Raw genomic sequence first — 26,885 nt, 5'->3', positions numbered from 1 at the left:
ATTTTGCTCAAATGCTCCATATTAATCCATTAATTTTGGACTTGCTGTTGGGCGCCCTTTAGTGTTTGATAAACCTGGAAGACATTGCTGAGTGGCAGTTCTCCTGTCTACAAATTCTCTGGTACCACCTGAGACTTTCTAACATAACAGGAGGGGAACCATGTAATGCCAGCTCAGCCAATCATATCAGACCTCTTAAGTTGTAAGCCAGTCATATCAGACCTGGGGGTGGGGCTCTGGTGCTCCTCACTCTGCAAAGTAATGCCAGTCAGTAACTGCTGAAGTTGTGACAGGATTTTGGCTAAAAGCTCACAAAAATGAAAATTAGGCCTTATTTAAAATGTAGAATATACAGTCTGAATCAGTAAGTAGTCACAGAGCAAAGTATCTACCTACAGTATAGATTTGTGCAAATTATGGTCAACATAGTTGGCTATCAAGTTATTAGCCGGTTGCTTGTTAGCTAGCTAACTTTAAGTTTGTGGGGCAAAGAAAAGAGGATAGGCCACCTGACTATACAGGATGAATGTTATCTAGATGAAGAGCCAACTATTTGAAGAATTTTAAGAAACTTCACAGATTATTTTCATATTTCTATAAAGTATTTTGAAACAATCACATCAGTGTTAGCTATAGTTTGTTTTTACTCTATATAGCTAAAATTTGCGTTGTGTAGCGCAGTTTTATATCACTTAACTCTTCAATTTATACATGGTAATTATGAGATGGCAGCTTTGTAGAAGACCAGTCAGGTGAGAAGATTTTGGCCAATTCAAACAAAAAAATAAACTCATTGATCCTTGAGTTCTTGTAAGTCTGAGCCTAATAAAAAAATGTGTTACTAAACAGGCAAGAAGCTGAAGGAGACCACTTCCTGACTTATGACATGACAAATGGGAAGAAAACAGACAGCCTGTTGTGATTGTACTTGTTTTGGGGCCTGATAATTGTTCCGCTTATAGACTGAAAGCCCTGACGTTATTTGTGCTTAAATTACTATCAAATTATAATGATTTACTTTCATGCTATCAGTTGTTATCCCTCAATCCAGGCGAATTGTTTGTACTGCCAGGTTGAAAATTCAAGTGTACTTATTTTTGGGAGAAGAACAAACTCTAAAAAACCCACGAACTGAGAGAGTACGGGTCAGTGTCGCGCAGAATTCCTAGCAAGTTAGCTGATTTCTGTTCTTATTTTTCCTACAGATGTTGTTTTTAAACAAATAACACATTCACGTTATATATATATATGCTTAAATGCAAGTTTGGGTGCACTTTACATGTTTTTGACACTCTAACCATGAATGTGTTTAGTGTCTCTGCTGAGTAGTCAGTGTAGCTGTAACAATACACCTGAATTTGCTGCTTGGTCAGTAGTTTTAGCAAAGTTGGTGTAAGAGTATGTAACTGAAAGCTCTTTTGATAGTTTTTTCTACATCTCAACCTGTATAATTATAATAATGTCACTGATGTAAAAATGAGTTAAACATTGTATGAGTTACTTTAGCTTAAAAGCCCAAGTTTCTACGGGAGTGTAGTCTGGGTCATGTTTACTTACACTGTTCAACTGGAGTGTGTTCAACTTATGTGTAGTTTTCAAGGCTTAATTCATTTGAGGCAACGAGTTACCTCAGAAAGTTTGAGTGAACTGAACTTGTCAGGGTTTACAGTGTAAAATGGCCCAGTTTGAGGCGGTTAAGTGCTGAAGTACAGTGTGTTGGATGTGGCCGCACTCTGTACTTCTTTAAGTATCCACTAGACTCCGTATAGAGAATGAGAGAATAGAGGAAAGTGGCATTGCTGGGGGTTTGAGTTTATTGTGACGTCCTCCCATAGCAACCAGAGGAACGTTCTACAGCTCGAGAAGGAGCGCGAGAGCGCATTTCCCGCCAGATTTATCCACAGAATGGCTGGAGAAGACGACGGGGTCAGCGTTAATCACACTAAAGTGCAGTAAAGCGCTGGTTTCTGTCTGCCAGCGCGACTCTGAGCTGTTTTTCTCGCCATGACTGACTTTCTCCTCGCCGTGGTGTCGGAGCGGAACGCCTTCCCGACCCTCGCCCGGCTGACCGAGCACGGTAACTCGGCGCCCTCTGCTAGTTAACGACTTCAGTCATGCAGTTCAGTGTAATGTGTAATATGTGCACTGATGCTGTCTCTCAAAAAAGAGCGAAAGATAAAATATTCCTAGACAAAGTATGATTAAAGGTTCTGTTCCTACGCAGATGTGGAAGCTATTTGGGCAAACGTGGCATCTTTCATCGAGCGCCAGATGACCATGCAGAAGGTGAGAGGATGCCGTGGTCAGAATGGGCAAAACATCCAAATGGTAGAAGTTTCACTTTGGACGTAAAAGGGGAAATCCACCGGTTTTTTGAAAGTTCCATATAATTAAGTGATTTGAGATGTAAACAAAGTCCTTCACAGTGGTTTGGTGTGAAATACTCTGTTCTAGAGAAACTTACAGAGTCGGAATTGTTCATAGTGGTGGTGATAGGAACCAGACGTCTGAAGAGTTTAGTGATTCTTAAAGCTACATCACAAGTAGTCATGGTTATGAATGCACTGTGGATGTCTGACACACTGTTTTATGATAGTTTTGTGATAAAGTTCAAGTTAAACTTTAAACGTCTTGTTAAGCCATTTATTTGAACACTTTCGTGGTGGAGGTGCAGGATGTCATGAGGCAAAATAGTCCAAAAAAAAAAACATTTTTGAAGATTTCCCACTATTTGACCATCATCAACATTACGTATAAAAACTCAGAAGACGTGTAGCTTCACTGGTCGTTTGGATAGTAAATGAAGTGGTTATATTTGTGATGTAGAAATTGCAACTCCTGGTTCCTAAAAAAAACTGTGAGGACATAAACTGAAGTTCCAGGCCTGGTCCCATCATAATCAGGTCTAATGTGTTTTAGGGGGTGTGCATTTCTGGCTTGGGAACATTTACCTTCTCTCAGATGAAACTTGATGTGGGCAGCAAGTATGTGCTCATTCAGCGTCCCGTCTTCCTCTTATCTGAGAGACTTTCCCAGTCTCATGGCCTCAAACAGACCAAACCTCTTGCTGCAGGTGAGTGTATCACATTGGCCAGTACCAAAAGACTGGCTTATGCTTGGTTACTTATGTTTGGTTCTTGCAACTGGAGCACTTAGCATGAGCTCTATAGCAATTTGAGTGTTAAGGACACCTCTTTATTGCACTCAAATCCTACAAAGTACAGGGCGATTCAAAAAGATTCATCTGATTTCAAAATGATTTATTTCACTTGTAAATCATTACAGAACAATGCAGTAAATTGTGAATGGTTTAAATGAGCATGAAGTTTATTATGTCATTTTAAAAGTGCTCAATGTGAACCTCCTCCAGCTGTACAGACAACATCAACACGATAGTCAAATTCATCCCATACTCGACTGAGCATGTTGGGTGTCGCTGCACTCATGGCTCTTTCAGTGCAATTTCGGAGATCATCCAGTGTTGTAGAACCAACGACGAACGCTCTGACCTGTTGGAGGTTCACTGCCGACGAAAATCACGTTGCACAGTTATGACAGATTCACTCTTATTGAAGTAGAGAACGCAAAACGCTTTCTGCTCAGGGGTCGCCATCTCCTCAGAGACTGAAGGGAGCCATCTTCCAGTGACAGCCAGAAACTCTGTGACCCCCTCTTTCAATTGGTATGTGATTGGTTCCCAGGCGCCTCATGGTTGTAAAAATATGGCGCTTTGAAATCGGATTCATCTTTTTGAATCACCCTGTACTTCAAAATGAAAGGGCAGGTTTTAAATGCAGGTTGTTTCTTTTACTCATAAAGTTTTATATCTTAAACAGATTCTATGCATTACTAAATACAAGCTGTAGGTAACCAGGATTTTGTCAGTGTTGTATGTCCACAAATAAAACGAATAAAAATAGCAGCACTACACAGTCTTCAGAATCCCAGACTGCTAGTTACCTAGTAACTTGAATTACAAAAAAGTAATTTTACAAAAAACATTCATTGTACAGTTTTCCTATGAAAAAATGCTTTAGCCTTGCCCTTCAAAATCTTTGTAAACTGTCCCTAACAACGCTCTGTTTGGTCCAGAGTATAAGCCAGTCGAATCCCGCTGCATTCTTAGAGGTCCACAGCACCACACGCTTTTGTGTTTTCCCTGCTTTAATACGCTGGGGTCAACTCATGAAGGGCTCAGTAGTTAGCTGATAAGTCGGTTCAACACACTGGGGAGTTAAAACAAGGAAAACACTAAACTCTGTCATGCAGGGAGTTTAAGCAGTTTTAGAGAAGCCTGCTGAGTGAATAATAGAGGCTGCGACAGGGGGCCAGTAGAGGTCTCAATGAACATTCTAACAATGCAATGCTTGATGGCACAGCAGGAGACATTCCAGTGGTGCCGCTCAACTTCACAGCCCTGTCCACGGAGAGCCCGTTTGACCGGGACGTGGTGGAGGGCTGCATCCGGGAGACGCTTCTCCTGCTGCTCCGTGCTGTTTCCACCCAGCGCACTGTTGTCTTCACCTTCAGAGGCATTGGTGTCCTCTCGTTCCACCACAGCAACGTCAAGATGAAGTTCTACAAGGACTTTATCTCTGCCATGGATGGCACTGGGAAACTTTTATGGGCCCTAACCAACGTGAGTCGCATTGGCTATGTTTGCATACATAAATCTGCGGTTTAAAATTTGTGTTTCAGTAAAGTGACTAAGAGTGGTGGGTCTGAAGTTAAGTATTTTTGTGTATTTTATTTTTTATGTGTATTTTGACACATTTTAAAACAGGTCTTTTTTACGTGGTGAAAACATTTAAAGATAAATAGTTCAATTGAAATGGTTCAGAGTCAGAACTGTTCACGGTGATTATGAAAGAAACCAGACGTCCATAGTCTTTAATGCCTATTAAAGTTATTTCACAAAAACATTGACACATTGAATGGTTCTGAATATGCTGACTGATGCCAAAGAAGATGTTTTATGATAGTATTGAGATGAGATTTTGACCTGACATATTTTTAAAAAGCCATTTGTGATGACAACATAGTCCCCTATTAAGGCATGCCAAGAGTCTGATGCTTTTGTGAAAAATTACTAATCAAAAGCCAAAAGACAGGAAGTTGAAAAGTGGCTTCCTAATTTGCTCTTAAGTAGAAACATTGAACTTGTTTTTGCAGAGACCTGGAACAAGCTGCTCTGTAGTTTCTGGGAAACTTTCCAGTCTCCAACGACCCATGACCAGCAATGCCATCCTGCTCCCCAAAATCTCCTCAGGAGAGTCACCAAGAGAGGCAGATGAGGACGAAAGCACAGACCCACCAGCCAAGCCTAATGACAGAGAAGAGGAGAAGAAAAACGGTGTTAATCAGGCCTTTTAATAGAATGAAAAAGAAGTTTCAGTGCATGAGGCAATTTTAAAGTGCAACACTAGACTGGTTTTGAGTTTGAGGAACTAACCTTGGATTCTTGTGTGTGTGTGTGTGTGTGTGTGTGTGTGTGTGTGGTCGTGGTTTGTAGAGATCAAACTCTCAGCACAACCCAAGTCCAGGCTACCCATAGCTAAAACAAATGCAGACCTCTCCACAGATGAACCAGATGCCAAGGCTTTACCAGATCCAGAAAGGTACGTTAGACCCAATTGTTAGAGTGAATATAAAAGATATGACTGAAGATCTGAGGACACCAGGGTTGTTATCATTAATGAAAACTACTACTAAAATCTAGCAGTGAAAAAATTACTTGTTAACTGTATTAAAATGAAAATGACTGTTTCAAAAACACAAAATCAACTTTAATGTACACTGCAAAACTAACTAAAACTAATTCAGAGAAAAGCACTGTAGTTTTTACAGTGCATGAAGCACTCCTCATCAGACTTTAAATACCCAGGAGATGGTGATGTCTTGGCGTAAAGCTTTCAGTCTTGCTAAGCACTTCATTGAAACAACATTGGAAGGTTCAATATGGATTTACTTTGAGTTTGACCTTGTTCTGGTAAAATGTTTACTATAATAAACTAAAATCTTCTTTAAAAAGCTCTTTTAAAACAAACTGAAACTAAACTGAAATTGAAAACCTAAAAAAATAAAAACAAAAACGAATCAAAATAAAAATAGAAAGTAATGAACGTTGCAGAGCTGCATTAATGAAACAGGCCAAACTTCCTACATTCAGTAAATTAGCAGACAGGTTTCCATGTGAGAGGTCTGATGCAGAAAATGTGTTTTTTTTAGCTGGAAATGGCAATTGACTGTTCCATGTTTCAAATATCAGCAAAACTTTATTCTGTTTCACTTCAGTGGATAAATTGTACACATTGCAAAACAATGTAGTGGAGAATGGAGGTAACAGGAAAAAGAATAACTGCCACAGAGGAGGAACCTTTCATTTACTAACATAACAATTGCGAATAGGTCATTTAAATAAAATAAAGACTGTTCTCATGTGTGGCGATTAGCTGAGATGTGATCACAAACTGTCTGATAAGTATCAATTCCCTGTATATTCTGTCTGTTTATCGTCACTCTTTTCAGAAAGCTATGGAAAAACCAGAGAAGCCAAATAAATAAAGTATGTGAACACTGACATTAAATTCTTGATGGAAAGGTGTCAAACACAATGTTATTATTGGATAAAACCAGACTTATATAGCTTCAGGACAGGATATACTTGTGTAAAACGTTTTGTTTGGTGGAAACGATCCAGCAGCAATATTCACAAATATTTTTTAATAGTTTTGATTTTCTTGCTTAGAAAAATGCGCGTTAGGTCAGAGGACCTAGAGGCTTAATGTTACAACCCTTGGGCGTCTAGATCAGTCGTGCAGACTTTGTATATGGGCTTGGTGTTCACCTGTCATCAAACCAGCGTCACATGGGTAGACTAGACTCCCGCAGAGTCTAGTCCTGTCCTGAGTTAAATAAGGTCTGTGTAACCTAAGATCTCTATAGAGACTGCCTTTAAACTGTCACAGAACCAGTATGACTACTGTCAGATTCTAACAGCAAACATGAGCAACAAGAGAAATAGCGGCTCTGCCACAGGCCTGCACAGTATATCATTTGTTGATTGATACTGGAATATTGGACTTTGCAGTATGTGCAAATTGAGGGATACCTCTGTGTTTACATTCATACCAGTAGTTAAGTATTAGTTTGTTCTAAACTAGAAGTAGAAAGTTCACAGATGTAAGGTAATATTTACTATGCAAATGGTAATGTTAAGATTATTGATAACTTCAATGTGAATGTATTTATAATAAAACAGAAATACAATTAAGTGGCAGGAATTTGAGCAGTTTTGTTTGATCGGAAAAAAGTTTGCGTTGAACCCTGTTTAAAGCTGAACTTTGGAGGTGTGAAAAAATATCTCTGCAGATAAACTGAAAGAAAGTCTCCCAAAAAGAATGGAGGCAAAATTTGGGCTTACTAAATACTGGAAAAAAAACAGTGCTGTCTGTAGCCGTAATTGCATTGCTAGTACTTCGTCCACATCGTGCAGCCCAATTCTGCCAGCACTGAAAATGAAAACCCTGTAGAGGACACTGCTGTCTGTCAGCGTTGTTCTACATCACAGTGAAAAGCAGACTGGGCTCCTGGATGCATTATACATGCTGAGCATTAGAGGGCCATTCACTAGCACTCACGGCAAAGCTGAGCTGTGCTTGCTTTCAGTGCAGCGACTGACTGGATTTAGATTACCACTCAGTGGGAGACACGTTGATAGACTGACTTTCATTCTCTGCCACACAGGTTTAGGAGAATTCATGAAATATTGATGTGGTTTTTCCATTTTTCCGTTCAGTTTTGCGTCCGGTTTTCAGAGCGGGAAGTTTCCTTTGAAGCTAAAAATACTTTGATTTGTTATTCTGTCCAGCACATAATCGCATTTTTTAAGCATCTTAATGTCTTTTAGCTACAGCTTAAAAAAATAAAGGATAAAGGTTTTTTGTGGGATTTCAGCTGTACCACAGAGAACCACCTAATTATTTCTTCAAATGGGTTGTGTCTTTTGACACAAAAAAATCAATTTCTGTATAAAAACTACACTCACTTTATTGCTGAAGTGAATTAATTAAGCAGATTAAGTTCTAGGGATGAGCATTTTAACCATTGTTACTATTCAAATACCTGCACATTTTAAACACATAATATTTGACATACCAGCAAGAATTAATTTGATATTGTTAAGAATAAAAACACAAAAGATAGCAATAATTTATTGTGTGCAGCTAGCATATGATATACTGATATACTGTACCTTATATGAGATGCTGTACCTCATTAACTTGGAACAGCAAAACGTACACTGTACAAATTTGTTCTTTTTTCCTTGAAGTGTAAAAGATAAGAGATGACAAAAACCTGACATATCTCCTCCTTATATATAGACATGCTGGATTCTCTCAGCCACCAGATGGTGCTGTTGAACAAGTGGAAGTAAAGAGAGAAGAACCCTCCTCTAATCCGGCCTGTCATGACCACGCTCGAGCCGGACAGGTAAGCCTCAATTTATGTATTTATTCTTTCCATTTCTTTATTTAAATTAGAGGCTTAAATGTTTTCTTTGCTCTAACTCACCCACTTCAACTGAAGGTCTTGTTAATGAGCTGATTAGTGGGATTAGTTGTGTTAGAGTAGGAAAAATGCTAAAATATGCACTACTGGGTTTTCCAGGGCCAGGGTTGGGCACTGCTGGTTTAGAACACATCTAAGAAATCCGTCTGGGAGCATTTAAAAAAGAATAAAAAGTTCTGTTGTGATATTTCAGGTTGGTCTTTCAGGGAGTGTACAGTGGATATAAATAGTCTGCACACCTTTATTGAAATTGCATTTTTTGTGATATAAAGCGGGAGATTAAGAATCTTTTTTCCTCTCTTTCATGGGATCCTTGCTACCCACAAAATGTAATAGTTAATTATCAGGAAAAAATGTAAAAAAAAAACGTACAGTTCTCTGCTTGCATAAATGTGAACACACCCTTTATAATAGAGCTTGTAGCTGCAAATCACATTCAAAATACAAATGGCTCAGTGAAAGTTATTATGATTAACCTGAATAAAAATAAGCTCTTCCTGTAGCTGTTCTTGACTTTTTCATGTTTGCCTCCTTCTGGGATAGCTGTGGTCCATGAGGAGCTCACAAAGAGGTTGTAGAATCTTACTGTTAAAAGGCCCTCTGAAGACTCTCATCAATAGATGGAAAATAGGAGGGACCACACAGACATTACCAAGATCTGGAAAATCCTCACAAGTTGATGACAGGACACAAAGAAAACTTTTCAGGGAAGTTATTAAGAGGACTACAGCAATATTAAAAAAGCTAGAGGAATTTATGGCAGGTACTAGCCACTCCTCACATGTGACAGCAATCCCCCATAATCTGCACGTCAGGGCCTTAGTGTAGATCAGAAAGCCCAAAGCAGGAAAATATTATCCAAGCCCCTCTAAAGTTAGCAAAAAATGCATTATATCTAGGGCTATCAATGTTGACGCGTTAACGCTCCCGATTAATCGATTAAACAGATAGCGCACGCACTATCATCACTGCAGCAGGGAATCTACCATTTGAGCATAAGCCCTGTGCAGCGCACATTATACAGGGGTTAATCACAGTGGCTCTCTGTGACAGCTTTAGCCAAGTGCCGTGAAATAGTCTGACATTTCAAAGACAGCAGAGCTTGAAATTCAGCAGGCCGGCATTCTCAGATAACCGTGGTTCGATTCGATTATACTGTTTTGGTGTCATGCAGAAAAATACACTAAATACGCAGGTGTAACTAGAATGAATAGAAGTGAACTCTTTATACAGTAAAAGAATACAGTAGAGGTGTAACAACACGCACATTTCATAATAGGATACGTATCGCCAGATTTGGTCATAACAAATTTTTGATACAGAGTTAGAAAAGAAATCCTAAAATATTTTGCTTTTACTTTCTTTCTGTTGTTTTTTCCCCAAAAAAAGACAGCAGTGCTAGTTGACGGAAAACTGGCATTTTCTGTTTCATTTGTATTTTAATATAAAGTGTGGTTCTTACCTTCTGGCTGAAATGAATGAGAGGGCATTATCTAATGTGGCTTAGTCGCTCCCAGCAAACTGCAGAATCCAGGACTCTCCAACCAAATAGTGGTGCAAACCGGAAGCTAAAATCACCCCTGTTAAGTTATTTGTTGCACTCATTCTGATTCTGCTAATCAATCATCCAAGGTAGACAAAGCTGAAATTAACTTCTTATTTACTGGCTTCTTATAGAGTGTCTCTGCTGCATCATTTAAGGTAGAACAGACAATTTGAAAAAGAGGCTAACTTTAAATTAGCTCAAGGTAGGCTAACCATTTTTTTCCAGGTCAGAAATTATTTTCATTTTCCATCATTTTAAAGCATTAAATCTACTGTATGCAATTCACAGCGCAGATCATTTTGCAAACCCTGTATCGAAAAAAAAAAAAAGATTAACATGACCTTGTGACTCCCCTAGAATATAGACAATAAAAATGGTAAAACAGCTTTTGTTTTTTTGGGTTTTTGTGTTTCAGAGTAGCTTGAGAATTTATTTATAATCTGTTGTATTCAGTTGATCAGCTGTATTCAAATTCAAAATCAGTACAGTTGGATCGCCACCAAGGATGCCCACATGTGGTTCACCAGTTTGCATGTGCATGTGTGTGTAACTTTGTAGGAGCTATGCTACCTGTGTATGCAGCGAGCGCAGCGTAACGTGCCCCTGTATGTTGCGGAGGAGAGGCGGAGAGAAGAGCAGGAGGAAAAGAAAGTCCTGATGCTCGCTGAACAACACAAAGATGAGCAGTTTTTGCAGAAAGAGCAGGTGAGAGCTTAAAGGTGAAATTAAAGGTACACTGGACAAAATGAAAAGTGTGAAAAAGATTTTCCATTGCTACATCTGTTGTACATATGCTTATTTGCCTCCTGCAGTCGTACCGCAGTAGTATCTAGAATGAGGTTTTAAAGTTTAAGGACTAGGAAAACCCTCTTACTGGTGATGTATCTTATAGGTGGGGCCAATTTTTTGAAAACTACAAGCACTTTATGGTGGCTGTTTTTTCCTAAAAGCTGCAGATCTGTTTTTTCAGCCTTGTCCGTTCACTTTCATGTTTGTAAATATCTGCCGTTAGTGAGAACAAATCCTCTGCCCTGAAAGCTCCCACATGTGCATATCTTATCATCAAGTTAACTGCCTACGCTGAAAGATCATGACTGATTGCATGTGCACTGATGTTTGATGTGAAAAAAGCAGAACATGAAATCACATCTGATTGTTCTCATCAAAGGGCCCATATTCTGGAAAAATCTTCTATAAAAAGACTATGGTGCAGTTTATAAGTACTTAAAATTAAAAAAGTACCATTGACTATCATAGCCACAAGGCCCATGTATGGAGGCGAAAGTGCAAAAATAACTTGTTTTGATTTCACTGTTGTAATGTACCAAAAACAAAGCATTTACATACACTATATAGACAAAAAGTATTGGGACACCCTTGCTAATAATTGAGTTTGTGTTTCAGTCACACCCATTGCTAACAGCTGGATCAAACTAAACACACAGCCTTGCAGTTTTGATAGACAAACACTGACAGTAGAATGGGTCGTACTGATGAGCTCAGCGATTTAAACATGGCACTGCAATGCGATGCCACCTCTGCCAGTCAGTTTGTCACATTTCTGTCCTGCTTGGTAGTGTAAAGCATGCTGCCACTGGACTCAGGAGCAGTGGAAATGTATTCTGTGGAGTGGCTAATCACACTTCTCTGGCAGTCTGATCGACGAGTCTGGGTTTGGCGAATGACAGGAGAACATTACCTGTCAGACTACATTGTGCCAAGAGTAAAGTTTGGTGGAGGAGGGATGATGCTATGGGGTTGTTTTTCAGGGACTGGCCTAGGCCCCTTAGTTCCAGTGAAGGGAGATCTTAATGCTTCAGCAGACCAAGACATTTTGGACAATTATATGCTTCCAACTTTGTGGGAACAGTTGAGGGAAGGCCCTTTTCTGTTCCAGCATGACTGTGACCCAGTGTACAAAGCGAGGTCCATAAAGGCATGGCTGGGTGAGTTTGGTGTGAAAGAACTTGACTGACCCTCACAGAGTCCTGACCACAACCCCATCAAACACCTTTGGGATGAACCAGAGCAGAGATTTTGAGCCAGGCCCACTCATCCAACATCACCATCTGACCTCACAAATGCTCTTCTGGATCAATGGGCAAAAATTCCCACAGACACACTCCAACATCTTGTAGAAAGGCTTCCCAGAAGAGCGGAAGCTGTTGTAGCTGCAAAGGAGGGACCGACACCATATTAATGCCTATGGATTTAGAATGGGATGTCATAAAAGCTCCTGTAGGTGTCTCAATACTTTTGTCCATATAGTGTATATCCAGCTATTCAGCATACACCAGTTTAGCCCCTTCCATTCACACTGAAGTTTGTGTTGGTCTAGGCTGAAATGTTTATCACTGTCCTCAGATAGTGTGGGTGTGTTGCTCTCTGAGAAACCCCTAGCAGAGACCGTGTAAAAATGGACTCTGCCATTGCAAAAATCAATTAACGATTTATTAATAATCAGTGTGTAAATAGTAGAAGACAATAAAATATTATGTGTTTGTAGAATGTATTGTTATTTAGTTTAAAATTACATTAGTCCACAGTTCTCTTTACCAGCACAGCGGCTGCCACATTTAAAGCATCATCAACTTCAGCCATTCACAGTATTCGATTACGTCGCCCCCTAGTGCTCATGCCTAATACACACATGCATGCACACACCCATTCATACACATACCTGATGTGCAGTCTGTTGATTTGGCATCTCTGTGGAATTGACAGGCCGAACAAGAGGAGAAGCGAGAGAACACCAAAAAAATAGCAGCATTTAATCTGGGGACCGCTGAAGCACTGAGAGCAAAGAAGTCAGCAAAGCCCTCCCGGTTTGAGGTAAGTCTTAGTAGTACACACACAAAAACACACATGAATACACACACTCTTAGTTTCATTGCAGTCTATATGGACATTTTCCACTGATCATCGCAATCTCCTATGAGTTCAGTGTGTAGAGCTGGCTTCTGCGTGTTGCCGGTGACAAGCTAACTTAGCATTTAGCTTGATAAACAAATGCTTGTTTTCCTGTGCCATAATAAAAGTAGTTGGGTTAATGAAAGTAGTAAATCTATCAGTTTTTCGAATGGTTTTGCTATTTCTACACACTTTTAACTTAACTAACAAATTTATCAATTATTATCAACTATTTGTTGCAGTCCTGTTGTTATGTCAAATAGGATTGTTTTTGTGGTTTCTCAACCTGTATGACCGTAAGTGGGTTGCACTTGATGGATGAACATAAGTATGTTGCAAAGCTAAAAACATTAGTAGTGGCCATCTTAAGGTCTGAATGTCCATACTTTCGTCTGGTAAACCATTATGGGGCCATTATAGTAACTATTATGAGTTAACATTTTGTCAACTCCATTTTGGTGTTAAAAAGAGGATGTCATGGGGATTTAGTAAAGAAGACAGAGAGGAGATTATTATTATAACGCACCTTCTCCCATTTACCAAATCTGATAGTACATACTAACGGTTCGCTGTTTAAAATTCTGTTTAACGTCTTTGTTCCCTTGTGTTGTCTTATTTTGGTGCTAACATGGTGCTAACGTGCTAACCATTGTTAGTGCTCTGAGAGAAAAAAGAGTTTTTCAAACACATTTATTTTCAGTGGAGCAACACCTGCCATTTCACATCATTCTTAAGGTGATTAAGGATACAAAAAACTGAAACTAAATAGTTTGAGAAAACTGCTAAAACTGCTATTTCCTAATATTTTGGATTTATTTTACACTATCAGTGAGCAGCTTTGGCCACAATGTTGATTTGACAGTTTTCTTTTCCTAATATTTGTTAAAAGCAAATATTGAAACTCTTTGGCTCTGCAATCCTTTGTAAAAACTTTACTAAAATACATGCTTCATTATTCCTTCACTGTGGTTTCAGTTCACTGTTATTTGTGTGTGTGGATGGCAGGAATGGCATCATTCTTTGATGTGCTGCCAGTAGCTAAGATGGTATGCTCAAAATCATGCAGTCGCCAAACAACCTGGATGCGCTCAGTGAAATTAAACAGGGATTTCACAGCATCACACGGTTTCCAAACAGATTCAGCACAGAACGGATAGTAATGTTTATAATGACCATATACTTTCATGATGGGTAATAACACTTATTTTTTGTCTTTTTCAGTACTTTGACTTACTAAATAAAACTCTTGAAAATAAGTCAACTAAATGAGTCACATTTTAAACGAGTGACATTTATATTTAGTTATTTTTTTTATATAACTTGCAGAAACAGGCTTTCAAACAAAAAACATGCCAGCCAAATATGTGCTTATATTGCATTGATCATATGTTAATTACAAAGTTACAGCTGTGATCATCTGCATAACCTGCTAAATTGGTTCACCAGTGCAAATGACGTTTACATGTGTCTTGAATCGTTTAACGTGTCTTGTATTGGAATTGTAACCTGATAAGATTTTAACCATATGCGTATAATAAGTAAATTAGCTCATATACAAAAAACAACTGTCTGTTTTTCTTCATTTTTCCTCTTCTGGTTGTTGCTTCAAAAATCACAGTTTTTCATGCCATCATTAAGTTCCTTGCACAGGCTATACACAAATGTTTACAAGAAGACAACTACTTAGAGTAATTAGCCTCCTGTATAGTCATCACAGTCAGAGACCACATGCATAAAAGCATAACAGTGTAGCTAGACGGTGAATAACGAAGAAGCGAAGTAAAGATTAATCAAACTGCCACCTTATTTTAACTAGCCTGGGCCACTAAAAGCTACTGAATTAAACTTAGAGGAGTAACTTCTCTGAGTCAAATCAAGTGGCACTCAAGTTGCTGTTTTTCCCCCCATGGACAACAGCAGAAGGAGGTGCCGTCACAGTACCAGGAGCAGTTTTGATGTCATATGTGACTTCTGGTTAAAATGCATCATCTCATGAAATGGTTGGATCAGTCTGTTTTACATCTGTTTTAAATGCGTCTTGGGTGCATTTACACCTGCATTTTTGTGTGGATAAACTCTATCCTGATATAATCCTGATGCTCAAGACGAATGAAACGACCGGGTGTAAACATGGTCTAAATTCCCTCCTGTATCAGTCATACAGTTTTAGCTTTGTAGCTCTGTTGTAAAACAAACGCAATTTTTAGACAGCAAACATGTCTTAGCTGATTAACTACGTTTACAGTAAGGGGGAAATCACACACATATCATTTTAACATTTTAAACTTTAAATGAAAGCTACAGATGCTTTTTGTCCCCATGGGGTCCAAGCAAAATGTTTCCATACTACATACTTTCATATTTTCCTCACACTGTGGGGGTACTTTATTCCCACAACGATAAAACACATGCACCCACAGATATACATGTCATCTTTCCAAATATTCATGTTTGTATTAGAGATGCTATAAATTCTGTTGAATAGGGCTAGATACCTGTCCTCTGTTTTTGTCGAACACCTGGTTCCAGATTTATTATTATGATAACACAACACACTTACCTGCCTTTAGGGCTCGTATATCTTTAGTGGACGTCCAGTCACCCCTCCGGCACTTCTAAAGCAGAGACGATACATGCAGGAGCTGATGGAGCAGGTGGAGTGCAGGAGGCAGCAGCTCACACAAAGCCTCCGGGACCACAAGCTCATTGACCGGCTGCATCAGATCCAGCTCGCAGATGAGTAAGTGTGTATGTGGGTAAGTGAGAGAAAAATTTAAAGCAAACATTTGGCAAGAAATCTCAGATACACAGCTCCACCTTATGCCAAAATTAATTGATCAGCCAAGATCAGGGTTTGTTATTCGAAGTTTGCTTTTTAGATTTTGCACTGGAGCCACAAGGCTAAGTTAGCTAACAAGTAGTAGAAGCTTATACGTCACCAATGAACACTGTGCAAACTGCAAGCCTAAATCATCACACGTTTAAAGCTGCACTATGTTAGTTTTGGTGATTTGGAGACCTCTCTGGTGGAAATGTGTAATTACATGCAACGTGTGGAAGAATATTTTCTAATGTGTTTTGTGCTTCGGTCCCATTCCCCAAGTGATTGCTAGTGTGTTGAAGGAGTATCCAAAGAGAACTTCATCATAACTTGGTGAAGGACGTGTCTTCCAAGACTGTGTTAGTTATCTACTGTTGTCATCATGTCTTCATCAGTATAATGCTGATTTTGCATTTGAGACCTCAACATCGAGGCTTCTTTTAGAGTCTGTGCCTAAGAGGTTAAAAAGTAAAGACGTATGATGTGGTGTGAAAAAACTCTGACTTCTTAATGATTATTTCAGGCTTTACAGGGTGACTTGCAGCAGTGCACACACACCGTATTTTAATGTGTTTTTCCCTCCAGACTCAGTAATGCTACTTTCAGTTTTAGCAAAACATCTTACATAGTGCAGCATTTAGATTGTGGCAAGCTGTAATATGACCTAAAAAACTAGTTAAGTCTAGTTAAGATTACTTACTCAACAACTCAATATAGTATCACGATAAAGGCATACAGTTTGCACAGTGCTAATTAGTGTTGTTACGCTTTCATTACTTGTTAGCTACATTAGTCTAAAAGCTCCAGTGCAAAACATAAAAACAAATTTTGGACAACAAACGTGTTTTAGCTCAAAGACTACCTTTAGAGTAAAGGAAAACTGCATCAATCTAAAAAAAAAACTGTTCCCATAAAAAAAGAAAAAAAAAGTAATATTTCTGTAGTCTCCTAGGCAACAATGAGATCAGATGAAAAGAAAAAATAGACTTAAGTTTTCTGCTGTTCAGATATGTTTCCTCTTGAGATCTCAGTACAGTCAGACATTGTGCTCCGATTTGTCAAGATAATCTCCCTTTTGTGTAATAATTCTAGGGAATTTTAGAAGAATTACTGTTTAGTATATTTAGCCATCCATCAAAGAGCAATATTTAAGCAAAAAAATACTTTCTGAGAACTTTTGGTCTCTCAGATGATTTCTTGTTTGTTTTTTTTTTAGGATTGAGAAACAAAAATCCCATGAACTTCATCAGAAGAAGCAGAACATCAAGAGCCTCCAGGAAGCCCTGAGCACCCAAGTAAGGGAATTAAAACAACAAGGCAGATGTAGGCTTTTGGGGAGCTTACAGACTTATTGGAGGAATTGTAAACAGCCTGAAAGGTTTTGTGTATGCTGACGTTAAGGGAATAAAGCATCAGTTTATTGGTGTGCATGAAATGTCTTGTGCAGGTTGAAGCAGTAGTGCAGGGCAGGACAGAGGAGAAGAGAGACAGGGGAGTTGTGTTTCCAGCAATCAAGAGAAAGTCCACATCAGCTGTGAGCATTGGAAAGGCAGAGCTTTAGTCAAACAGAAAGAGGGAGAGTGTGGTACAATGAAAGGGCAACTAAAACAACAAAAACAGGGCATCCATTAATTTCTGAGCACTAGCATAAAATTAGGGGGATAGTGGGGGGGTCATTCTCACTTGTTGAAATTACGAAAGATAGTTTTAGGGGGCTGTGGGATAGTCGTCAAAAAGTGCATAGCTTGTATTACCAGTAACATATTTTTGAGAATATCTTCCATAAAACCCCCACACCAGTGGCATCACAATGTCAAACTACTGTCATCGCATGGGTGAACATGCCGTACAAGTTCTGGCTAAAAAAATCTCTGGCAGTGTGAATCAGCACTTTGCTAAGCAGCCTACAAACTAACTCCAACACCCTTTATTTGTATCAACATTATCTGCGTTACAGTATCCAGTTATGGAGTGATTTTAAGAAACAGTTTGCCATCTGAAATAGACAATTCTATCTTGGAAGAGACAATATTTTTGCCTGTTGTCATTATAAAGCAGAGACATTGCTTAATTCATAATGACTAAGTTGCTGAAGAGCTGTCAGATGTTTATTATAAAAAAGCTATCAAAATAGATTGTTATTTCATCAGTATGTTTAGTTATTCAGTTTAGGTAGTCATTGATGCCAATTGTTGTGACCCACAGTTATAAAGTTCATCACTAAATGGCTTTATATGCTGTTAATGTTATTTACTATATGATGATCATGTTAAAATAAGCAAAAATGTAGATGTACTTCGTTTGCCTAGCTTTATAATCAGATTGCTGTTATGTAGACTATACCCTCTCAAGGTTGGCCCCCTCCTCCCCACTTGTCAGACTTAATTTGCGCCCTGTTTGAAAACTGTTAAACACTGTTAAAATACTGTTGATAAAAATGGTGGTCAAGGAGTCACGGAATCGTGCACTATATTTGAAATTGAGTACTACCGTAGTGTTCTACGTATTTTTAGTACAAGTAGTATGTTCACTCTAGTCAGTAGTACAGGACATAGTGTACTGCTACTACCTGGATGATGCAATATTAAACCAAATACTAGTATTGTGACACAGTTGTATGCAAATGTTTAGGTAAAGTTATATATTTTGTTGATTTTTGAAGTAAAAAAAAAGTAAACATGACCTCAGCAGCAAACTATTTAAAAAAATAATTAATGTCTCGGTCCTCCAGATCTTGCCTTTACTTCCACAGTTCCTTGTAAGTGACATTTGTTAATGACATTTCAGAGAGTGAAAATCGTGAGCTGGGGGCTCTTAGATGCCTTTTTATGGCCTTTATCTGCTTTGTCAACCTCAGCTAGATTCATTGACATGTTTGTTGAGTGTTAGCACAAGGTTTGAAGAGTCAGAGAATTCATTGCTCTCTGAAATTTCTCCAGATGACAGTAACTAATGACAATTCCTGACCTGCTTGGCCAGTCCAAATGAGACTTTACAAAACTTTTGTACATGCCACAATTACAGTGTTATTGGTGTTATGATTAAAAATTGGCCTGTATTATTCTGAGCAAATAATCAACTAATTTTATATACATATATACATGTATGTATGTATATATATATACTGCAGGGGTGCTTAAGCTTTTCCACAAAGGGCCAGTGTAGCTGCAGGTTTTCATTACATCAAAGCAAGAGCACACTGCATATGATCAACTGTTTGAAGACTGTCGTTGAATCTCAAATGGCTTCTATTCCCGATATAGTGCATTGCATATGTCATGACAAAATTGAGTTCTCTTTTGAGTCTCTTTCAACGCTCTTGCAATCATCAGATTCATCCGCTTCGGGAAAAGATTCCGAAGCACTGCCAGTGTTACAAAATGTTCTTCCACAGTTTGCATGCAATTACACATTTCCACCAGAGAGGTCTCTAAATCCCTAAAATTTACACAGTGTAGATTTAAACTCAGCAAATAAATAGAAATTGTGCATAAAAAATTGCAGAAAAATGCCACTTCCTTTTCCTGTAAAGTTAACATTTTGGAGATATAAGGATTTTGTTCCAGCATGATGACATATAAATGTAATTTGAGTATGTATGTATGTTTTCACATATGCTCCTCAGCTGGAGTATCGCGGCACTGGGATCCCCGCTCGACAGCCTGACTCTGATGGCCCTGTTTTCGGGGTGTATGACAGAGCTCCAGAAGCACTGGCTGAGCAGAAGCAGAGAGCACGGAGGCTCTTCCAGGAGCAGATGAACACAGCCAACACCAAGAGGAAGGAGGCGCTGTTCAACCGCCTCAGTGAGCAGAGGACAGAGAGGGACATGCTGCACCGCAACCGCAAAGAGTGAGTGAATACAACCACAATCACACAACAAAAGCACATAGGAGATACCTGCTTATAGTGATGGTTCAGTCAGAAGTCAAATTTACAAAATACCCCCTCACCCCAGGTGTATTTGATGAAACAAGACATGTTTGGTGTCTTTAGTTCCTTCTTTATTTTTGCACTGTAACACTGAGGGTAATGGCTAATGGAAGCTTCTAGCATTGTGCAAACTGCATGTTGTAACAACTCTGTGACCACAAAGAGTTATTTTAAAAACTCCAGCAACGTTGCGGTAACTGATACAGTCATAACAGTGAAACACCCACTGACTTTCTACTACCAGTCAGTGTTGCTGCAGGGCTGAGAATGATCCACCACCCTAAATAATCTGGTCAGTGGAGGTCCTGCGTTGGTTCATGATGTAGAGTGTAGAGGTGGGGCTGATAAATTGTGCAGTAAAGACGGGCTGTAGTCAGTAACCGTAAACCTGTTAGGCTTGTGAGAACGTATGCACTATCCGATCGTCTTGATTGCGCCCCCTAGCCATCTCCAGTTTACCATTACCAGCACACCAATCAGGCGTGTTTTCAGTGTACATAAATATGAACTTTAGGCTGCTCCTTATGCTGGCAGACTGAGGCTCTTCTTACTCTGTGGCACCTTTCTCCAGTAACCTGTTTCAGCTCTGTAAGTTATGTGACAACTAAAAATAAACATGCTTAAACTGAAAATGAATGCATTGTGGTCAGAAAGCTGTGAGCTAACTTTGATTTTAATGAGGTTTGGTAGTTTTTTGTATGGTTTGGTTGTTCTTGGTATGATTTGGGTTTTTTGGTGTGGTCTGGTCATTTTTGGCATGGTTTGGTTGTTCTTGGTATGTGTAGCCACCCAGCCAGAAAATGGTAGGAAAGGAAACAAAATCAATTATCATTTCTCCAGTGCAAGTAAGAATATAAATATTTGATACCGTAACAAAGCAACAAGGCTGTTTGTTAGGTTGCCCACACAATCTCTTACATGAAATAAATGAGTCAATGACTATGCATGCAAGAGGGCATCTGACTACACACAAAATTATGCTTAACTTGCATGACTGCCACATAACAAAATATGCAATACAGTAATTGACATGTATAGCTTTAGACAGTCAAATAACAGAACTGTTTCAGATTCCACAGAAGTATAAAGCCTAACTGATACTAGCTAATGCTACAGCAGTGCAAGGTAGACTGCATTTTTAGCCCTTATCAGTTTATTAGTATTACAGCACCATTATTTTAACATGAGTTAAAATATACATGGTATGGTTTAATAGTTTTTCATATGGTTTGGTAGGTTTTGCTATATTTTTAATAAATTGCATTTTATAGGTTATAGGTTTTACGCATTGTCTTTTTTGTTTTTAATAACCGGTGTAATGATAACATAATATTTTTAAGCCCCCTTCCATTTCCTGAGGGAAGGTGTTCCATGCATGGAAGTTCGCTGCATGACTTTTTTCAGTGTAAGGGTGCCGACACACTAGACAAGGCAAGGACGGAGCGGTAGACACAGCAGATCTTGTCCGTATAGAAGGCATGTACATGGCTGAAGCAGGGGTGGAGTTTATACAGTTCAAATTTAATGGAAAATTTAGATTCGAAACATTTGTGAGAAACTGACAAAGCAGTATATAAAGACACTGCCAGGCTGTCGCACGACGCAGAGAATCTTTGAATTCTGGCAGTCTGGCATCAGATAGAACAGGGAAAGATTGCCCTGCACTGATTGGCCTCTCCTCCATCTTGGATTTTCTTCTGCCTGTGCCCGACCATGTTTCTATTGGTTGACGTGCCTCCAAGTCAGAATCTGCTGCAGCAAAAGTTGAAATGGTTTGAACTTTTTCGATGTTGCGCTGCTACAGAATGTTCTGAAGCTGGACAACATATAAGGGCTGATTCAAGACATGGACTAACATTATACATTAAAAGAAAACATATTTTGAGAGAAATAGAATTACTGTTGTGCATCTTAAAGCTGCAGCCGGCATGTCGTCCAGCTCGATTGGCAGTTGCGATAGATGGAAACCATCAGCAATTAATTGGCTCAAGCCTAAAACCTACAAAATGCACCTATATGATGATGATTTCCTGATAAAATGGCCAAAAATGTGGCTACAAAGTAGAGGTATCTAAAAACTGGCAATTTGGTGTAGATGTGTACCCTTACTCTGAGATGCTTTGTAGATATGAGCCTAAAATAAGCAACTGACAGTCATACAAGGTCGGTTTTACACCATGATTTAACACGGCATTTATTCAGCACAGCCCTGCTTTGAATGTTTCCATTTCATCTAACACACCCCTGAACCAGCTCATGAAAAATGTGTAAAGAGCTGATAAGTTGAATCAGAAAGGCATTAAAACATACAGAACTTATTGTTTCCAGCCCTGGGATTGCGAACCACTGTGTCATTCATTGTTAGAACAGCAAGAAAAGAATGAATCGATACACACACAGCACATACAGTGTGGAACGTGATCAGATCAAGCTGTTCTCTTGGCTCGCACTGTATTCAGGTTTTTTCGGATGTAAACCTGGTATAAACAAAACTTTTCCAGGCTGTGTGCAATTGAACATTGGCAAGTCCACTAAAAGCATAAGCAGTCCCACCTAAAATTCACTTCTTTGGAACTCAGCAGTGTTGATGTATTCTTGGAAAGGGATTGTTCACATAAACTAAAGGAAACGAATTCAGCAGCCAATGAGTACACGTTTTAGGGCCAGGATCAGTGCTCATATGACAATGTGCTTTTTGTTAGCTGAAAATGATATTCACATACAGCTCCAGGTGTAAAAGCAGTGTCTTTGAACATGCTTTGAGCCAGCTGTCATTACTATTCGCATCAGGATTCTTCAATTCCTGTGCAGGCAGAAGAATGAGCTAATAGCTGAACAGGGGAGGCTTCGTTCAATTCACCCTGATCTCATAGTAGATTTGTAGGAAAAAACAAGGGCGTTTTCATTGCATTTGCAAATGAAGAAAGCTATGACCTAGAAACTTTATTTACAGTACTGTGCAAAAGTCAAAGACCACTCTTTTATTTGATTTCTTGGTAACATGACCATTCAATACAAATTATTCATTTTTTAGTGTTAAAAAAAGGCAGAAAACATATTTAACAGAAAATTACACAGATGCCTCAACAACCAAATATAATATAAAATTTTTTCAGTATTAAGTGTGTCCACACTTTGCCTTTGTGACAGCTTCTGTTGTTTTCAGGACACTTGCTTTCAGTTTTTCTGAGAAACCTGCAGGTATATTTTTCCACACCTCCAAAGTTCAGTCTTAGAAGTTGGTTGCATTTTCTGCTTCTCACTATCCACATAATTTCAAACACATTCAGTGATGTCTCAAAAACGGCTTCTTGACAGCTACAAATATTTTTAGTGTGGAGTCGTCTTCTCATGGTGGAAGGATGGACAGAAACACCTGGGGATGTTTTCAGATCTGAATCAAGAGTGGAGCTTGATTTTCTCCTCTCTCTCAAAGATGAAAGCTTTAAGTACGGTTTATCTGATGGTGACAGTTTTGGTCTAGCAAGTCTTGCACAGTTAACAGAGTCTCATTTTCTCTTTATCTTTTAATACGTTTTTTGAACTCCAGTTTTGGAGTTCTCCTTCCTTATACAAGTGGATTTATCTTATATCTAATCTTGTCAGAAATATCCTCCTGAAAAATGAATAAGTTAATGGCCATTTCATTAATGTAAAATGAATAACGATAAGTAACACAAGGATTTGTAACTAAGTGAATTAAAAAAAGCAAATACAATAAATTTCAATAAAGAAATAAATAACAAATATAAATAACAAATAAGTGCCAGTAAAACAATAATATGAAATAATGCAAAAATAAAATCTGAAATGTTTAGAGAGAACAGTGTCATTTGTGACGTATGTAAAGTATGTCTTGTGGGAAGGAGTTCTAAAGTTTCGCAGCATAAACATTAAAAGCAAACTCACCACTTGTTCTTATCAGAGCCTATGAATGAATTCTCTCACAGTTTGTTGTTACTCTTCACTGCTTTGCAGACTGATAGCAGACAGAATCTCCTGTTACGAGAGGCTGCGTAGTCTGCGGGCGTCGCTGGAGGACACATGGAACCGCAGTGCTGACTTGAAACACCACCGAGACCTCGAGGAGAGAGCTTTCATCAGGTGAGACAGACAGATAGAAAGAGAGGAAGAAAATAGTTTTGAAAGGTACAGAAGACAGTAGCAATATGCAAGACTTTGGGCCTTTGAGCATGTGCCTTTACAGTGTAGATTTGTGGCATCGACTTCCATTTAAGCCATATTTGAACTGGATACTAATTTGATTTACCTGAGGAGGTTCTGTAATTGAAGTGATTACTTTTAATGCAGCTTGAATCTGCAGTGTGCATCGTTTTCAGTCTGATAGCAACAATTTCCCACCAAATTGCGTTCTACAATTTGCTGAAGCCGGAGATTTTACAGTAATATTTGTCCTATTCTAATTAAACTAACAAAACCTGATAACAGACATGACCAAATGGTGTGTTGTTACTATTCAGTCATGTAGAAAATCAGATAGACGGATACATATGTTCATATATTAGGCCTATCATAATTATTACATGATCACCTGATGGCAGGTATTTGAGCTGATTGCGTTTATTTAAGTGGACTGCAATCGCTTTGCACAGTTATTATCTTTCAGAGGAATGGGTTTATGGCACAACATACTGAAGGTAAATAGGACACTTTGATTAGCAAGACGGCTAATCAGCCAATCTGGCCACGTTAGGCTTGTACTAGGACTAACAAGGACTAACAAGTTAGTTTGAAAGAGTGCAATTTTCAAATCACAAAAGCTGCATTTAACCTCAATTCAACCTCATAATTTAGAGCTTGTGAACTGGCAATCTGGCACATTAGATTCTGTGTTCAAGTCTGAGGTCCAAAGAAATGAATGGGCTTAATTTAAAGAAAATACTCATGACAAAATTGCAATTGCAATGTTGGACAGAAAAATCTCAGTCAGATGTTTTACCCAAATTGTTCTGTTCTACTGCACACGGCGAAAACAAGAATTAAATTGTAAATCTGTTATTTTTTATGATAGTTAATAGTTAGCTTAAATTTCATGACCATGACAGGCCTAACATATAAAGACAGATTGTAGGTCTGATCAATCATAGTTGCCTTGTAATCTGTTTTATTTCATAGTGTATAACCTACACCAGCCCTGTACCAGTTGTCTGACTTGAATAGGGCAACAAAACATCACTCGATTGCAGTCTAAAGCACAGGTTTTTACCATGGCTGGTAAAATATTATCTTCAAAAATTGTTATTTTAACAAGAAGTGATGTATAGGCTGTTGTGTGATTCACTAAACCTATGCCAAGAACAAAGATTCTGGCCGGAGACGTTGACTTGCACATTAGCACATGGGTGATTTATTGTGTACAATCTCACAGATAGATCTGTTCACTCAACATTTTCATGCAAGATAAACATATACTTTTTAACGTAACATGAACATTAAAATATACTGCCACAAGCATCAGTGAATATAATGTTGGCAGGTGAACGACCACAAAGAAGACTTGAATCTTTCAGAAACTTTAGTGACATCTTTTAGAACAGATTCACTAATTAAAACAGCACATTTAAAACTTTCTAACTGACGATGCTTTCATGCTAATGGTGGATTTCCGTGGGAAATATATTGGGCATATTCAAATTAGGGTGCTCTAGATTGTGCAGCTGCGAAGCCATAAAAAACCTGTAGTGATCTATAGCAATTATTATTCTGTAAGTTATAGTTTAACCTCTGAGAGAGAGCTTTGCTGTTCCTCTCTTTGATTCATTTGCTGCACATGGCTGATGGTCCAGAGTAGTAGCACAACTGTGTAAATGAATCCTTAAACCGTTAAACTCTTAGAGAAAGTTCACTTAAATAACAACAATTAACAGTTTTTGTTAATATCTAGTAAATCTGTTGTTTCTAGTTAAGCATACGCTTTGCTAGTTTCAGTCAGGCCATCTGGGGAAATTACACTTATACACTATTTGTCCAAAAGTATACAGACACCTCTTCTACCTAGTGAATTCAGCTACTTTAAGGTGCACCAGTTGATGACACAGACATTCGATTGCACACATACAGCTTGTATAATCTTCATAGGAGAGCATCACCATTAAAATGGGATGTTCTGGAGCAGCCACACAATGTCAAGTTTCAGCTACAGGGGTATAAAGCCCGCCAGCATTGGACTGTGGAGCGGTGGAACTGTGTTCTCTGAGTGTTGGAGCTTCTGATACCTTTGGGACGAGTTGGAGTGGCGTTTGTGATCTATAACTAATCATCCAACATCAGTACCTGACCTCACTAATGCTCTTGTGGCTGAATGTGGTCAGATCCTCTCAGCAGTGTTCCACCATCTAGTGTAAAGCCTTTCCAGAAGAGTGGAGGCTGTGTTACAACAGCAAACAGGGACAAACTCCCTTTTAATACTCTTAAAGGTGAAGCAGGTGGCAGTTTTGGACATGTAGTGTACTTAAAATTTGACATATTTGCCAGTCAGACTTTCATTACAAAACCTCCTCTGGTAAAAGCATTAAGGTTTTATTGTACGGTTCTTATGGTTTTACTGAAATGTGCTTGTATGGTCAGGTCAGGCAGTGGGCTGCTCATAGACCAGTGTGAGCAGTATCGCCGCTGCTATCAGTGCAAGAGAAAGACTAGCAACTGCGGGGAGAGCAACATCTGGAAGGAGTCCCGCTACATCCCCGGCTCCCGGTTGATGGTGTAGCCTCCTCTAACAATGCAAGCAAATGGAGCATAAAATAATCTAAAACAATCAATGACTGATAGCAACTGACAAAAGCTGTGATGCTACAACTCTAAGACTTGAAGTTTTGACACCTTAAAACTTGAATGTTTATCTTTTTGTTTACAGTCTGGTGGGAAGTTTAACGACCGCGCTGGGGGCTTTAACACTTTCTCCAGGGCCTAACGCAATCATACAGACGCATGCTGATGTCAACTGTCAGTCAATAAAATGTGTGAAAGCTACAAAATGTCCCTCTTTTGATGTCTAATGGGTGGAGGAGCATTCACAGTGCAGAGTGGATCACACACAATTCAGTGTCACTGCTGGACGTAGAATGGTCCACCAACCAGAAATAT

The 26,885-nt window shown here is 38.9% G+C and overlaps 1 protein-coding gene across 1 annotated transcript; it reads left to right on the top strand.

Annotated features, from left to right (window-relative positions):
* On the top strand, positions 1-26,885 carry LOC118798022 (coiled-coil domain-containing protein 81-like). Its single transcript, XM_036557323.1, has 14 exons — positions 1-2,077; positions 2,225-2,286; positions 2,920-3,073; positions 4,380-4,639; positions 5,173-5,353; positions 5,513-5,618; positions 8,385-8,493; positions 10,676-10,822; positions 12,842-12,949; positions 15,598-15,767; positions 17,065-17,143; positions 19,474-19,700; positions 23,760-23,885; positions 26,370-26,885. Exons 1-14 carry the CDS (start codon positions 2,005-2,007, stop codon positions 26,506-26,508), a joined length of 1,941 nt encoding a protein of 646 aa, XP_036413216.1. The 5' UTR covers positions 1-2,004; the 3' UTR covers positions 26,509-26,885.

The sequence above is a fragment of the Colossoma macropomum genome, unplaced genomic scaffold (genome assembly GCF_904425465.1).
Source record: "Colossoma macropomum unplaced genomic scaffold, Colossoma_macropomum, whole genome shotgun sequence".
Taxonomy (NCBI): Eukaryota; Metazoa; Chordata; class Actinopteri; order Characiformes; family Serrasalmidae; genus Colossoma; species Colossoma macropomum.
This window is presented reverse-complemented; position numbering and strand designations above follow the sequence as displayed.

What these genes read in the sequence shown, in the direction of transcription:
- LOC118798022 (XM_036557323.1), top strand. Translation starts at nt 2,005, where the DNA reads ATGACTGACTTTCTCCTCGCCGTGGTGTCGGAGCGGAACGCCTTCCCG. An exon ending in ACCACGCTCGAGCCGGACAG is followed by an intron (nt 8,494 to 10,675) that starts GTAAGCCTCAAT and finishes GTAACTTTGTAG; the next exon opens with GAGCTATGCTACCTGTGTAT. An exon ending in AGTTTTTGCAGAAAGAGCAG is followed by an intron (nt 10,823 to 12,841) that starts GTGAGAGCTTAA and finishes TGGAATTGACAG; the next exon opens with GCCGAACAAGAGGAGAAGCG.